The sequence below is a fragment of the Crinia signifera genome, chromosome 2 (assembly GCF_055691185.1).
Source record: "Crinia signifera chromosome 2, ASM5569118v1, whole genome shotgun sequence".
In the NCBI taxonomy this organism is placed as follows: domain Eukaryota; kingdom Metazoa; phylum Chordata; class Amphibia; order Anura; family Myobatrachidae; genus Crinia; species Crinia signifera.
The window spans coordinates 208488914-208506739 of record NC_139218.1 but is presented as its reverse complement, the minus strand read 5'-3'; the positions used below and the strand labels follow the sequence as shown (position 1 = coordinate 208506739).

At 41.0% G+C, this 17826-nt stretch overlaps 1 protein-coding gene across 2 annotated transcripts in view; it reads left to right on the top strand.

Moving 5' to 3' along the window:
• RUNX3 (RUNX family transcription factor 3) overlaps nucleotides 1-17276 on the top strand; it is a 48673-nt gene extending 31397 nt beyond the window's left edge. For both annotated transcript variants that reach the window (XM_083173632.1, XM_083173631.1), the window contains 2 exons: nucleotides 3107-3271; nucleotides 13126-17276. In XM_083173632.1, coding sequence (XP_083029758.1) covers nucleotides 3107-3271; nucleotides 13126-13643 — 683 coding nt within the window. In that variant the 3' untranslated portion in view covers nucleotides 13644-17276. The remainder of the gene's footprint in view (nucleotides 1-3106; nucleotides 3272-13125) is intronic.
• The last annotated feature ends 550 nt before the right edge of the window (nucleotides 17277-17826 follow it).

Genomic DNA, 17826 nt, shown 5'->3' with positions numbered 1-17826 from the left:
TCACAGTGAAAAGCCACTCACCGCGGTAAATTTACTAAAGCTTTTACTAAGCAACAACATCTATTTGGCAACACCACCTACAGATGGTGTTGTCTACCGGGTCCTAGCTCTGGACAGTTTCGCTGGGATATGCAGCCATAGCTACAAAAACTGGATTTTGGTTCATTAACATACCTCCAGTGTCCCAATTTTTGTGGGACTGTCCTGAGTCCCACCCGAGGCCAGCAGTGTCCCACAGTGGGGGGCCAGTTGGGAGTCCCTCTGCCCACTGCTGCAGGGAAAATATGCTGTGCATATGCGCTCAATGTCTATTCACTGAGACAGAAGGGAGAGGGGGCATGGCCAGCAGCTCTCAGCTCTCTCATTAAGGGCAAGATGTACTAAGCCATGAAAAGGGATACAATGGTGAGCGATAAACCACTAATCAATCAGCTGCTACCTGCCATTTTTCAAACATAGCATGTGGCATGACAGGAGCTAATTGGCTGGTGGTTTATCAATCTCCATTTTATCACTTTTCAAGCTTAGTACATCTGGCCCTCAGGGATTAACAGCTTCACTAAATAAACAAACCACCTTGAGAGACTTGCATGGGTCTGTGGTTGGCTACTGTTCGAGACACTTTCTATACACAATCCCCCTCTCAGCGGAAAATGCCATTCTCTGACTAAAGCCGGGCATACATTAGACAATTTTTGTAACAATATGCCCGATTCCAAAGAATCCAGACTTTGAAACTGTTCACATCCTCCAGTATGTGCACAATATCACACTATTGTGAGTCGTTCATCACGCCTTCAGGTTGGTTGTGCATGCAGCACAATCGGATGATATTGCCAACAACAGCAAATATACTGTAAGCCTACTTGAAGCAAAAGCTTCAAAAGCTAGTCTGCTACCTTCTGTGTTTGTGCATATGTGAGAAAGAGATGTAGTTTTACTCTCTGCCAGAAGATGGCGGAATTTTGGAGACTCACGGACACTAGACACACACACACATATATATATATATACATATACATATTATATAATGTATCTTCAAAATAATATAAATGTGTAACTCCAAAAGATGATATTAATACATCTGACAACATATTACATCATATACAGTACTTCTTATAATCTGAATATATTTTAATGTGCTTGCTGCTCATTCATTAAACATATACAGTTACAGGTTAGCATACAGAATTTCACCCAGATCATTCCAGGAAAATACCGTGAACTTTTTCCTGCATATTGACAATACTGTCTGCTATCACATTTGAAGAATATTTGATGTGCTATGCATATTGATTTAGTATTATATTAAAATAAATTCAATACCTTACTGTTTACTGTAAACACCGGTCCTAAGGTTACAACATAACAAAATAATAGTCAGGCATGTAGTTTGGTATGCTGATAACTAGGATTTTATACATTTAATATTTGTATTTTTTTATTAATTCGTATAATTTTTAGCAGTTTATTACTACCTGTTACATAAATGTTTGTTTCTTTTTGTACATTAAGATTGCATGTGTCAGTTTTATTATACATTTTCATTGTAATGTAAATGTGAACAATCAAACACTATGGGGGTTATTCTAGTTCACTCCTTCTGGCAAATTCCTTCTTAAATGGACAAAACCATGTGCAGTGCAGGGGAGCAGATGTAAAATGGGTACTTATATGTTAGTTGGGCGCCCAATAAGCTATTTGCTTTGTTGCGCTTGCCACACTATGTAAAATCAACTCCATGCCGACATGGATAGTGGGGTTATGAGCGTACTAACTATAGTGGGCGCCCAACTAACAAGTAAGTACCGTAAAATGTGCAGAGAGAATTAGATTTGGGTGAGTTATTTTGTTTCTGTGCAGGGTAAATATTGGCTGCTTTATTTTTATACTGCAATATAGATCTCACTTTGAAGTAAAACCCCACCCAAATCTAACTCTTTCTGCACAAGTAAAATCTATTCCACCTGCAGTGCACATGGTTTTGTCCATTCGAGAAGGAATTTTCCAGAAGCAGTGAACCAGAATAACACCCTATATACTGTAGTTACTACTAACCAAAAGTTTGAAACTTACAAAAGCAAACATCTGTGCACTACACACTCTGTGCCCTTGTGCACTACACACTGCATTCAATCTAGATACACCAATAGGCATCACAATTATTTGTCTTTTAAGGTGCTTGAAAGGGAATACTGTGAGTGAGGGGTAGAGGCGGGCCCTATGTGTCCTTGTGGCACTATGTTCCCTGTAGACATTATGGGCCTAATTCAGAGCCACACGCAATGCCGGTGTTAATTTTTTTTCCACTACGTATGTGTTGCAATGAGTGCAAATGTTGCAGAAAGCTGATGGGTGTTTTTCGGTACTGACTGGGAGGTGGCTAGAATTGTGCACAAAAATGGTCTGCTTAGTAGGCATGTTATGGCAATACAAAGTGGTTGCCATCTCAGGCAATGATAGGAGGTTCAGGGTCAGATGGAGAGACCAACTGCCATAAAGCTGGTGCAAGGTTTCATGGTCAATCGATGGTGATGCTAAAGGATGAACCAATGGGTGTTGAATTATGCATGTATGCTGACATTGGGTGCCTCAGTCCTTGGACATTCAGTGGCATGGACGTATACACAGGAAGGTGTTTATGGCAGAATTTACATAAATTTGCATAGGGTGAACACCAATGCTCTTGACTGGGCTTTTGTGTGCAACTTAGAATCAGACCCTATAGGTGTTACTTATATAATTATCAAATATCCTCTCTGATGTGAGTTAGTTGTTACACGTTTCTCTTAAGGATGTCCTCCAAATGTGCTTGTGTCTTATTATGAATATGTAAATGTGATGAATAAGATGTTTTCTCATATGCAAGCCAGATGCCTGTGTATACAGTTTATTTGATAATCTGATTATATAACGGCTCTAATTTTAGACACCAAAATGTTTCCATTGAAGGCCAAGAGAACAACAGTCAGCACACATTAAGAGCCTATTTAGTCAATTCATTTCTGTCTCATTATGGTTCTTGCCGTAAATCTGCACTTATTAGTGCCTAGAAATGAACATGTATTTTGTGAAGATTTACATACATTTACATTCACTATTTCAGGGCACCGTCAGAAGCTTGAAGAACAGGGCAAGCATTTCACGGAGCGCTACAGTGAATTGGAGCTTATACGGAGGCAGAGTATTAGAGTGCAGCCCAACCCAAATCCAAGGCCCACACTTACTAACCCAAATCCATTTAGCAACCAAACGCAAACACAAATACAAGGTAAGATGCAAAATAATATTTTGCTCTTTTGAGCATAGTGTCATGTTATGTTATACAGTTTTTAGTTATAATACTGATCCACAGGTGGAGATAATTATTTCACTTGTGATTCTGTGTGAAGACATGGGGGTCCCTGAGGGCCGAGTTTGGGAACCACTTATCTAACTTAACAGAAAGTCGTTAATTTGTAAAATGCTGCTGGTTCCACAATCTTCTTTCTACCCCATTTTTTTAAAGCTGCTTTTTACAGCTTCCTATTTGCCAATCAATACACTGACCATATTCACTGGCTTTTTATTGAGGTACCCAACTATTAGTTCATCTGTCACCTGTCTCCTATAAATGTCATTAACTGAAGTGGCAGAGACAATCCCATTAATCTATTATGGACATTATTTATCTTTTATCATTTGGGAATTATACAAAAAAGAAAGGAAGTGGCGCTAAACATTATAAATTAGAATTTTTTATATATAAAAGTATATTGAATAATCACAAATATATTCACAATTAAAACAAGGATGCAAAACAATTGGGATAAGTAGTGTAAGGTGGATCTATATTTGAAGTACTGTCGGTAGAGTCCCGTTCCTATTATGTCGCCAATGTATAGATGGTACCTTGATAACCAATGGGTTAGAGAGATGAAGGTTTACTAGCTCAGATGTTATGAGTGTTCCCGCACATATTTACAAAGCCGTGGTGGAGGTGATTGATCCTATATAGGAAAGCATTTGCAGCAAAAGGCCTCCTAGAATGCGGTAAAGATGGTGTGTTGATAAAGTCCCACTACAGCTCCCCTCTCTCTACCCAGGTAGTTTTGAGTTTTGTTAGATCCTTTGGGATCTATCATTCTTAAGACTCAAAGGAGCGATTCAATTATTCTAATCCATGTCTGCCACTAGTTGGTGTCTGACGGAGCACTTAAATTTGCTCGAGGGTGAATGGCTGGGGGGGGGGGGGGGGACACTTTGGATGGCCAAACCAGTACTTTAGATGCTTTGCATGGCTAAACCCATAACTAATGGGCACTCACACACACATGCGGACAAAATTAAATTGCTCTGATTGGCACCCATGAGTGCCCAGAAAACAATTGATTTCCTTACAAAAATAATTGTATCGTATCTATATGGAGAACAGTTTAAAAATAAAACAGATATAGGGGTTATTCAGTCTTGGATTCCAACTGTCGGAACAGTATTAATCCTGGGCCGTTTTTGTTCAGTTCAACAGTAAATCGACTGTCGGAATTCAACGTTCCGACTGTCAAGTGACGGAAAGTCTGAGGATTGGCGAAAATGGGGTATGGTGATTTTGACAATCCGTGGCCGCTTCAGAGAAAACAGATACATAAGATAGATAAAGTTGGATCTGGTTTGTCCGAAACTGCCTTCAATGCTGTCGGAAATTGTAGCATTGAATAGGGGAGGGCCACTATTTCCGCCGGCGATAATTGCATCCGATGTTGAATACCCCACATAAAAAGAAAACAAAATAAAAAAATAAAAAAAAAAGGATTCTGGCCAGATTGTCACATATTGTGCATGTGTATGCACATGCTGCGCACTGTATGAATCTCTGCAAAGGTGCAGACAATTTAGCATGGTACGCATCTCAGCCACTGCATGGCATGGGCATTTCTGGGTGGTAACTGGGTGATAAAAATGTGACCACGTACAAGAAAACTTGCTGGTATGCAAGGGCGTAACTATCATAGGTGCAAGGGGTGCAGCTGCTGTGGGGCCCAGAGCTTAAGGGGGCCCATCTTTGCTGTCTAAGTAATATGTTTTACATACATTTATCACCATTAGTAGCTAAATAGGGGGCCCTTACAAACTTTTGCTATGGGGCCCACAAATATCTAGGTATGCCTCTGCTGGTGTGAGTCATAGGTGCATTGCTACTGTCTGTTCTGAGTAATGCATTTTCATTCTCGATACCAAATTCCAATGGATTTTATGCACATAGAATGGGGTACTGTAGGTGTAAGTGCCAATGATAATGATGCGCTCATCGGATGGAATAGTGGGCCAGTGCGATTGCAAAGATTTATATACATGTGTGTGCATGGTATTCCTTTTGTAATTTATTTGTAACAGGTGGCCAGAAATGTGATTGCAAGACAAAAATCATGCTCCCTATGTGCTTTGTGTCTTGTAGTGTAATACCTAGAAAATATTATCACACCAGCTTAGTAAATGTTAGTTAATATCATACTTGCCTTCAACTTCTCCTCTGAGATGTCCCAGAGAGGAGGAGCAAGTGTAGGGTTGTGATGTGTGATATGCTCCCCCATAGCCATGCTGTGCAGTACCACGTCATCCTGCAGAGAGTGGTGGGACCAGACCCCGCCACCTAGACCTAGTAACCTGGGTGGGATAAAGTAGGTTTGGCTGCTGTCCTATTATGCTCTGTACACACGGTGAGATTTGACATTAGATTTTGACTATATAGTCAAAATCACATGCCGATCGCACAGGTTTTTTTACATTGCGATCCTGATGCCTGCTCCCGGGAAAGCACAAATCGGAAGCCAGAAAGACAGGGCAGCAATGACTATATAGTGCAAATGGAATGTAGATTCCATGAATTGTATGTAAATAGTACAGAGTTAGCAAAGATTGCATAGCACTCGAATCTTAAGTCAAATAGCAAGGGAATCATTAGTCTCCCAGATATTCTGTGAGCGTACGCAAGTGTTGAAATTAGACACCTGTATTGTAAGAGCTACCAGTTGTGATATCAATAAATAGTGACTAAATGTAGGTCTGTCATCCGGAACCCATTCAATTATGTTTAGTCATTTATACAATTATTGCTTAGGGAACGTTGAAATGCATTTGTGCAGCTGAACTATATAGGGTACAAATAGTGTTCTATGCAGAAATGCTCTGAAGATTGTTACATATAATACAGATCAAGGCTGTAGGTCATTTGTAGCAATTACATCATTATGCATCATCAATTATCCCACACTCCTTCCTCATGACCAAAATAGGTTTGTTGTTTTTGTGCTAGTGTAACTGTATTTTGGAATTGGGAACAACTGGTTTTTCATCTCTATGGGAAATGCCCCCAGGATAGAGGTATTTGGCATGCAATTAAACGGAACACTGGCGAGTTGTCATTGCAAATCCAGTACCAGTGAATGGCAAGCATGTGAATGTGTGTGCATCTGTGTGTTTATAAGAGCACATGTGTTTATATGTAGAGCGTTCTGCTCCCCTGGTCATATCAAAAGCAAAAGTTAGTTAAGTAGGGCCCACAATGTTTTCTCCTGTGGGAAGGGAGCACTTCATTTGGTCAGTGGGAGTGAATAAGTCATTGTTTTCCCTGATGGTCGATCATGAGAACAAATTCTAATCTGTATGTACATCATTATCTCTAGTAGCACTAGCAACATACTGTTTCCTAGACTTATGAAACAGAAATATGTGTGAATAGATTGAGAGATAGATGTGTACACGCCTAAGCAACAATGTGACACTGCATGCAGGTGTCTGATTTTGTAATACATTTTCATTAACTTTTCCTAGCGCCACTTTTGTGTGTTCAGAACGGTCAGTAAATATTTGGTTGGTTTAAGTGATTTTTTACTAAGGGACAGCTGCTTTGAAGAAAGTGGTTAGAGTTTGTGTTAGTTTTTACCTCTAGGGATATCACTGGACCAGGTATGTCCTAAATTCACTTTAGTTGCGCTGTCCCTTAAGTTGTATAAGCAGGACAGTCGGTCGAAGTTTGTTTTTGGTGATCCCAGTACAGGGCCGGTGCTAGGCTGTCCAGCGCCCTCCTGCAAACCATACATTTTGCGCCCTTTCACATTACCATTGCAATAAGCTGCAGCCCGATTGTGAGAGTGTATGCAACATGCGATCCTATGGAGGATATCGGGTGCATGTACATGTATACATACACCATCTCAGTGCTGTGTCCGCAAAATGTTGCAGGCACTAAAGGTGCCCATACACGCTGCAAGAATCGCATATGTTATGGGCTAGATCGCATCGCACGGCATGCATGCAATGTGTGTGCGATGCGATCCGAAAGCAGTAGAAAAAATATGTGCAGCACTCGTGACTGAGGGGGAAAGGAGGGGAGAGAAGGAGGAGATGGAATAAGAGGGGTGGAGATAGAGGGGGCGGAGTGTTGAGGACTGGCAGTGGCAGAGCACACTGAGAAGAGGGAAGGAAGGGGAGGCTGCGCTTTGGCATTTGATTGACAGCTGACAGGCGCAGGGAGCAATGGGTAGGGGGCGGATCCGGACATGAAATGTCATCCAGGCATTCACAGACAGCGCTACTTGCCTCAGCGCAAATGTCCGTGAGAAAGAGGGGGCAGGTCGCAGGAGGAAGACAGTGTGTGCGCGGTGCAGGGAGCTGCTCAGCCTCTCCATTCTGCCGCCCCGCTGTCAGACAGGCACTGTGAGCGGCGTACAGGAGGCAGTGACAGTGAGGGCTGAGGCAGCTTTAGCAGAGCAGGGAGGGAGACAGCGCCTTTTCAGCATGGCGCCTCCCTGCTTTGCAGGAGCTGCTGAGTGGGTAGCGCCGGCCCTGTCCCAGTAAGTGCAGGGTGAATAGCCAGGCAATTACGAGTTGCAGATGGAATTGAGGATGGAGGCAGTAGGCCTATCCTGGTGCTCAAGGCCAGGACGCCCTGAAGACATTTTTTTTTTCTAGAATTTTTTACATTTTATTTATATTTAGCTTTTTTGGTACTTATGTATTATCTGGGCTCCCATGTTAAATGCACCCCATTTTTTCATACCCCTACTATCCAAGTATGCATGGAGTTGATTTTATATAGTGTGGCAAGCGCAGCGAGCCACCGTGCCCGAAGCGTGGCGAGCGCAGCGAGCCCCACAAGGGGACGCGGTCTCATAAGAAAAACGGGAGCCCAGATATTACATAAGTACCGCTTTTTTATACCTCAATGCAACCGTTCTTCTCCCTGCCACCATAGACGAGGAAAATAATTTTTTCAAATAGGCCTTCCTCAAAAAATAAAAAAGCTGACCCCTTTCACCACATTTACAGTTGTCTGTGTCTTTATTTTAGTATTTAAGTGGGTATGAATGATGTATGGATGCGATCTGCCATGGAGAGTATATAAAAGTGTATAACTAGTGAGGCGCAGGGATAGGAGGGAACAGCATTTCTGTGCTACAACAGTTGAGACGCATAGTTTGTTTAAAAATCTCTAAATTATTTGATATTTGTGTTCCTAACGTGCACCACTGTTTGGATACAATTATTTAACCTAAGCAGATTTTAGTGGAAACATTCAAAATTCTGTCCTTTTAGGATAGAGAGAGCCTGAACATTATATAACCGCAGTACTATAATTGTGTCTGACATCTAGTAGCAAACATAGGAATTTCCAGTTCCCCACAAGAATCTAACTATGAGAGTCACAATATGCACCATTATTGTAGGACTGATATCTAATGTCAGCAAGGCTTGGAAATTTCCAGCTCCTGTATATACTTGCATAGCAAAGTATTTTAACCATCTACAGTCAGATTTATGCCCTGTTCCTACTGAAATAAGAAAACATTTTTAAAATGCATATAAATGTAAAATTCTGGCTTTTTTTTTTTAAAGCATGTCAATGAATATTGGTTCCAAAGACCCTACATCCTCATTTGTAGTGTGGAAACATTGTGGACACTGTTTTTCATTAGATTCTTGCTAACAATTATTTATATATCCAGCTCAACATTACATTGAAAATTCTAACAGTAATTAAACAAGATTCAGTATTAGCAGACAGACAAGAAAGTATGAGGAAGAAATAAGGGGTATGGCTCATACAGTTGACCCGATTTAGGTCAACATGCATTGGGTAGACCACTGAAGGTGGACCTGGCTTAGTTCGACTCCTAAAATAGGTTGACATGGCTAAGGTCAACAGGGTTGGAAGGTTGACAAAGTATTAGGCTGACAGTGGGAAGGTCAACAGACACAACGTCGACATGAATTTTGAACTTTTATTGTCCCAAAATGTTGACATAGTCGACATGGACAATGTCTCAGTGTACCGTGTCTGCTTGCATGGCTTCGGGCACAATGGATGGTACAGATGGAGCCGGGCTCTTCTTTACAGGGGATGGCGATGGCGATGCCATCCGCCATCCCCCGCCACCCGCCATCTGTATTTGCGAAAGGGGACGCACGCGCACGAGATGCTCGCGCGTCCCCTTCCGACGGCTTCCCCCGGGTGACCACCGACAAGCCGGCGGGGACCCGGGGGAAGCCGTTGGAAGGGGACACACGCACATCCCCACACCCACCGCCTCCCTCTCTGAAGCGGAGACGGACGGGGTCCCGTTGCCCTGGCGCACGGACACTGAGACACGCGCGCGCGTGAGACGCACGCGCGTCTCAGACAGATGGCGAGCCGGGCTCCTGGCTGAACGCAAACGGTGACGTTCTGGCGATTCGCCAGCAAAGATGAGCCCGGCCCCATCTGTAGGGCATGAAATACCCCCTCTGTTGGGACATGTCGGCTCAAATAAACTTGAAAAACTCATGTGGACCTTTTGACTGTTGACCTTCCTATTGTCTACCTAATGTTTGTGTCGAACTTCCAACCCTGTTGACCTTAGCCATGTTGACCTATTTCAGGTGTCAACTTAAGCCATGTCGACCTTTAGTGGTCCACCCCATGCATGTCGACCTAAATAGGGTTGATCTAGTGACCGTATCCCAAAATAAGACTTTGATACATTACACATAGTACGTATAATAACTCTCAGGTCCAACATAGTCAGGCTAAACAGCCATAGTGCTGGTAGCAGATCCAATGGTGAGACACTTTAATATAAGAACATTGACATCGTTCAACATTCTATATAGACCATTTTTGAATAATAACGAAAAATGTGAATTAATTTAAACATTTAAGGCGTGTATGTAGCAGAGCTATAAGTGATGCAATCCGGTCATTTAGCCCGGCTCCCTTCCCACGGCTCCCATGATTGCCAGTGAAAAAAAGACAATCCTGCCTGCTTCACTAGGAAGTCAGCAGGATGCGGGAGAGCTGCCTCCTCTTCTGGGGCTGAGTGGGACTACCCCAAAAATCATTATCCTCTTGCAGCATTCCAAGAGAGTAGGCAAGTTTGCCCAGGGCTGTCAACTTTGGCTATATAGCCAACCACATGCATGTTCAGAGGGTCCCGGTGACGTCACTGAATTATATTGTTAATGGCACTCAATATCGTAGTGTCGTAGTGTCGTTACAGTACAGTATATTGTCATTATGAATTAATGTTCCAGCTAGAGCAGTGGTTCCCAACCCTGGTCCTCATGTACTCCCATCAGTTCATGTTTTCCAGGTCACCTGTGGATTTTTAAATGGTGACACTTGGTGATAACCAGTGCACCGGCTGGCTGACTTGAAAAACCTGAACTGTTAGGGGTACTTGAGGATCGGGGTTTGGAACCGAGCAAGAGCATAAGTTACACTGCAAGTGGTTATGATTTACTAATTGTGCAACACCATACATCGATGGAACTATATATACTTTTTTGTGCTTGGGTATAGTCCTTATACTACCAATGCCATTTTTTTAGTCAAAAGCAGTTAAAATGTTAATGAGTTCCATATAACTTACTAACCAGCAAAGCATTGTGAGACCACAGACAGGCAAGCCTGGAGTTTGGTTAGAATCCAGCTGAATGGGGGAACAGACATTCTTCAAGACTCCTTTTCCTCTGGAGGTTTGAAAGTGTACAGAAAATAAACAGAGTTATAATAACAGTCTGCCAGCATCTGACAGTATTCAAATTTAGAAAAATTAACCCCTTGTGCATTGCCAATTCACTTGGATCCCAGGTTACGGCTATTCATTATTCAGTTAATGAAGCCGTCAATCACACAAGTGTCCTGTAAATGTCCTTGTAGTTCTGAAATTGTCCCTTACTGCAGTATAAGCTATATGATCTATCCTAGTAGCCACTTAAACCGAGAACACCGGACACTACTAATCAGCAATACTGACCTCTACATGCCTTCTAATTTATATACATACCACACCTCACCACACTCCCAATCCAAAACATTGACATTTCCGTAGATAGAGCAGTTCAGATTTGGAAGTTCTAGGTCCCTGTGCTAAGTCTCACAATGGCCAAATTCTTAGGGATAAATGGACTCATTCACTTGGTGAAGCAGCTGGTGTGATTTTGAGAAGAAAATAAACATATCCTTGAAATATTTTGCTTGGCAAAGAAAAGGTGCAATTCAGTACTGTAGCCAGCAGGCTTTGCCATACAGGACAATATGGGAGTGGAAGGGACAAAATGTGTACATAAAAATGTCATACAGTATCTTATGTCCACTTTTGTTTACACATAAAAATATAGCACATACTTTAATTCATAGTAAAAAAAAGTCACACGTGTTCATTTTATAAACACATAAATATGGAACGTAAACCAGTAAAAGGAAAAAAAATGACAGTAAAGCGTAACATAGTAGCATATTCTCCCTGCTTGAATTCTACATATTAAGTATGACAAGGAGAAGCACGCAATGCTGTGACAATGTCTCACTGTGCAATTAATGGGATATTTTCCTTTTTACCACGTAATCCTTTACATGGGGTGGTAACTGAAGCTCTCTGTATATCAATGGGAGGCTTGTGTATACTTGCCCACATGTAATAAAACAGGACACATGACACTTAACATCAATATCACTGTATAATTGGTATAGCAATTAGCAGTAGTTATTTGTAATTCCTTTTTATGTCATATATATATATATATATATATATATATATATATATATATACAATTTACTCTTACTACTGTTTACAAGTTGTATTCCAAGTGCAATGTGTGTGTGTGTGTGTGTGTGTGTGTGTGTTTGTGTGTACCTAGAATCCCCCTAGGCCTTTCAGATGCACCCACTGCAGCAGCACACCCATTCTTTTCCTGTGTGAGGTAGCCCTATGAGGTCTGACTGAATGGGCAGTTGAAAAAAAGAGAACGTGGGGCGCTCAATGGTGTACACAATATACACAATGTATTAAAACACAAACACACATAAATGACACATAGGGGGAAATTTACTAAAGGAAATTTGTAAAAAAAATAGGTGTATTTGTATTTAGAAATACACTTATATTTTGACATTTACTATCCCGAAAATACAGCAATTAATAGCACAACAATACGAATACGAATTGCCGTATTTTCAGGATAGTAAATGTCAAAAATAAGTGTATTTCTAAATCCAAATACACCTATTTTTTTTACAAATTTCCTTTAGTAAATTTCCCCCATTACGTCAATATTAAAAATGTATTCATGCACAATCGATGTGTAAAGATACACACGTTGTTACTTATTCTTGTGCTGAGCCCCTTTTATTACATAATGTCCTTATCTCCTTTATAGTAGCAATTAATTGCCAATTGGGAGGCTAGTCTTTTACTCCATAGTAGCTTTGTTGTGAATGAACCGTCCAATCTCTCAAACTGAGTACACACTGTCAAACCCAGAAATACCACAATATCTCTAGGTCTGGGTGGTCTGGGCAGTGTCTCTTTGTAAACGTTTATAAAGGTTTTATATTACCTCCAATGTGCTGTTAGACGGCAACAGTGTCCACTTTTTAATTTCATCCCAGGATCTCTGCATGTACAAAAGGAAATAACCCAGTACTTAGTTCTGGGTCCATGACCCTGCACCTGACCAATGTCATGGAGCTGAGACCTGGCAAACTCCAGCGTCTCATGTCTGAAAGTAGCATTAGAGTTCCTAAAGATTTTGAAGTTTTCACATTTGCTTTGGTAAGTGTAATCAAATGTATTTAAGATTAATTCAGCTGTTTCTTTGTTATTTCAGCAACAGATCTCAGCCCTTTCTCAGACCCACGACAGTTTGACCGCTCCTTTTCCACTTTACCATCTCTTACCGAGACCAGATTTTCTGATGCTCGTGTGCATTATCCAGGAGCCATGTCCTCTGCCTTTTCCTACACTGCTTCTCCATCAACAACTGGAATCGGAGGCATTAGCGTGACAGGTATGCCCGCCACCACTCGTTTTCATCCCACTTACCTTCCACCTCCTTATCCTGGTTCATCTCAAAACCAAAGCGGACCATTCCAGACCAATACATCTCCATACCATTTATACTATGGCACATCTTCTGGATCATATCAGTTCTCCATGGTTGCAGGGGAACGCTCTCCATCAAGAATGCTTTCTTCTTGCACAAGCGTGACAGCTGGGAACAACTTGATGAACCACAACCTGGCCAATCAGAGTGATGGAGTAGATGCAGATGGAAGCCACAGCAACTCTCCCACCGCTTTGACCACCAGTGGTAGAATGGATGAGTCTGTCTGGAGACCGTACTAGGTATACATAGAAGACAAGACAACTGTCGCTGAGACAATCTCCAGCAAAGACTGTCCAGTCTGCAGATGTGTTAAAATATATAGTTGCAATCATTTTATGGTACTTAATGCAGTGTATTATACAATGTGCTACAGACTTACATTTAAATCCACAAAGAAGACAATGGACAACAAAAACTTTGGATGTGTCTACATATCTCCTTTTAGTTTATAGAAGGTACTAGTCTAATTACTATGCAAGCATTATCATCTCAAAATGAAATATACATTGCTTACCAAGACGGAGGATTAAGCAAGAGTTGTAAAACTGCACTGAACTGAAAACCTCTTTAGCTGTGATCCGCGTGTGTGTTTTTAGGAGTTTTATGTTTACAGCAAATAGAAAAATAAGTGTACTTGCCATTTAGGAGAGCTCTTATAACAAGCAAATGACATGGGGTACATCGGTATGTGTATATTATTTACACTATTAAATATTGATATTATAGTTGACACATGAAGACTCATACAGAGCATCTAAAATGATGAATTGTATTTTTATTGTCTTGAGAACTAATCTAAGAGATTTATTTTCCTACTTATAGTTAGAACACTGTTGAGCGCAATCTTTAGGCCTCCCAAAGGTACATTTTAAATATTTACTGTTTCATAGATCGGCTTTTGTGCATTATTTTTTAATTAGCACAACTGATCATTAATTTATTTTTTACTTTTTTAAATGTAGCATCACAAACTAGTACTCTGCCACTAGACATGCAATTCAGGTTTTTTTTTTCCTGGGGTATGCAGCGCTTAGATTCATATTAATCCTTACTTGGGTCATACCTGCCTACTCTCCTGAAATGTCCACAATCTGGACCCTCCTGGACATCTGTAAAAGGAGGCAGGTCTCTGAGGGATGGAAGCAGACTGGGTGGCTTTAATTGCATCACAATGGCCCCTCCTCCTGCTTTACAATGCAAATAATAATGGCACTGTATATCAGTGTTACCCCCGTCATGGAAAATTGGCCGCAACAACCTCCCCTTCCCCTCACATGTTGTCCTGTAAGTTCTGGGGCATTTTCGTAAACAAATGCATATGGAAGTATGATGTTTGTTGGGTACAAAATGCCAGTATGTATTCTAACCCACCCCTCCCTACAGCCTAAACATATTATTTAGCAACTTACAGTAACCCTAACCCACCCCTCCGGCAGCCTAACCATATTCTTCAGCAATGTACAGTAACGCTAACCCACCCCTCCCGCAGCCTAACCGTATTCTTCAGCAACGTACAGTAACCCTAACCCCTCCCGCAGCCTAACCGTATTCTTTAACAATGTACAGTAACCCTAACCCACCCCTCCCGCAGCTTAACCGTATTCTTCAGCAACGTTAGTAACCATAACCCACCCCTCCCGCAGCCTAACCGTATTCTTCAGCAACGTACCGTAACCCTAACCCACCCCTCCCACAACCTAACCGTATTCTTCAGCATAGTAAAGTAACCCTAACCCACCCCTCCCGCAACCTAACCGTATTCTTCAGCAACATACCGTAACCCTAACCCCTCCCATAGCCTAACCGTATTCTTCAGCAACGTACCGTAACCCTAACCCACCCCTCCCGCAACCTAACCGTATTCTTCAGCATGGTAAAGTAACCCTAACTCACCCCTCCCACAACCTAACCGTATTCTTCAGCAACATACCGTAACCCTAACCCCTCCCATAGCCTAACCGTATTCTTCAGCAACGTACCGTAACCCTAACCCACACCTCCCGCAACCTAATCGTATTCTTCAGCAAGGTAAAGTAACCCTAACCCCTCCCGCAGCCTAACCGTATTCTTCAGCAACGTACCGTAACCCTAACCCCTCCCATAGCCTAACCGTATTCTTCAGCAAAGTAACCCTAACCACCCCTTTCAGCACCCTATCCCTAACTGTTCCCTCCTGTGAGCTGTGCCCCTAGTGCTTAACCCTAAAGCTAAACCTAATGCTCACTGTCGGGTTCCATCAACATTCTGACCGTCTGGATTCCACTGTTGGGATTCCAACTACATTCCAGTGATGTAAGCCACAGCAAACAAGCAGAAAATTTTGTAGACGTTTTTAGAAAATGTCAATGGTTTGCGTTTGGTATGAGTTTACATACATTTTCCTGTGCACCCATTGCTATACCTTCACATCCACAGTAACAGATCAGTATTGCTAAAGTTAAATGTAACAAATCCATAGTTGCGGTTACATTCTGTGACATTTTGTCAGAAATTCCCGGTCTTTTATATCACGTGTAATCAATTTACACTGAGATATTTGTATATTTTAAGGAACAACAACAGAAAATATAGTTTGCCCTATTTATTTTATTTAATATGCTAAATTGAATATTTTTATTTAAATTGTTTACAAAGTGAATCTGTTTAAACAAAAAAAATTTTTTTTTTTTTTACAATAGTCTAAGAACAAAGACAGTGTAATGTAAAAATACGGTACAGGAAATGAAAATACGGTACAGGAAATGGCTATGGATATACCAATTATGTTTATACAGCATCCTAACAAACCAATATACCCTGATAGCACAATCTACCACTATGTACCATTATCAAAGCATGAGATTTGTAATTAAAGTTAACATCATAGTTTACATCATTTTATGCTGTTGTCATATACAGAGGTGGATTTTCCACAAGGCAACCTAGATGCCTGCCTGCCTAGAGCCGAGCAGGTCCCAAGGGTACCTTGACCATCCAAAATGTTTCCAGAGAAGCATTGAGCGACTATCACATGACAGCATGTCATCACATAGACCCACAGTAACAAAGTCCCTTTGATGTTCTCATTCACTGTATGTGGGCGGTCAGTTTACTTTAAATGTGACACAGGAAATATGCCTACTTCCAAAAGACCCAGAGCCTGATTCAGATTTGTACGCAATGCTGATTGTCACGCATCTGAGCATTTATCGGTAGACTGTGCATGCGCCAAAGTACTCTATCGTTGCCACCTGCAATCAGCTGCAAAAGTATAGTGCTATGGATTGTTTAAGTAAAGAGGGCCCAAAACAATAACTTTCCTAGGGCCCCATGAGTTATATATCCACTTCTGGTCATATATGTAAACTGAAGCAGCCATATACTGTATGATAGAGATCATTGTGGACAGCTGAACAAGTGCAGCGATGTCCTGTGACACAGAATAAGGCTAATACTGTAGATCATTTCCAAAATGTGTGTTACATTGTGCACTAGTAATTTCTGTGTGCAATATTCTGTAAAAATGCATTTTGATAAAAAAAAGAACACAGCAATGTATAGCAAATTATGAGTTATAAACAGCTGTGGTGTATATTGATGGTAAGTTACACTGTATAAAATATAGTGAGTTTGATGGTGACTTTTCTATGGGTCTGCGAGAAGTCGCAGTAGTGTTGCCGCAAACACTGTGTCAACATTAACATATGACTTCACAGTAGACATGATATAAATATTTTCTATAAAATAACATTTTGCTTTGCACTATTTCTGCTTACATTGGATATGCAATATATTGAATTTATATGTTTTAATTTATGTGTATATATATATATATATATATATATATATATCATTTTAAGGATTCATTGTTGTTGCAGGGACAATTGTATGCATTACATATTCACACTTTTTTTATTTATTTGGTCTTAATTCCATTACTTGATCTTTCATCACATAGGTTTAGAAAATAACACATATTTTTTTACTACCTTAGAGTGGATAATGGTGTTTTATTCTAATGTGTATTCACATGTCTGTTGTGTGGCATTGTGATGGAGGTGGGTAAGAAATGTAGAATATGATCCCAAGTATTTTCATAGCAACAAACACTGGCATGAAACTTAAATACCATCCCTGCAAGTAGTAGAATTAAAAGGACATTTAACGTAATGTATCAAGGGCAGCAGAAGAGCATATTGTATACAGTATGTATATAGGGCTGATTGTGAGTCTCCTGGATCTCTGAATAGGCACAAATGTCAGGTTGTAGCATACAGCAAATGCGCAGTGACATTGTACACTGTGTATTCCTGCCCTATCCCAAATTAGACATATTTTGGCTGGATCTGTCTTTCCATGAAATAGGCATTTCAGGAAAGGAGTGTCATATCTCACAACTGTTCGTCATGGTGGAAGTGCAGCTAGGAGACTGAGCTAGAGGTC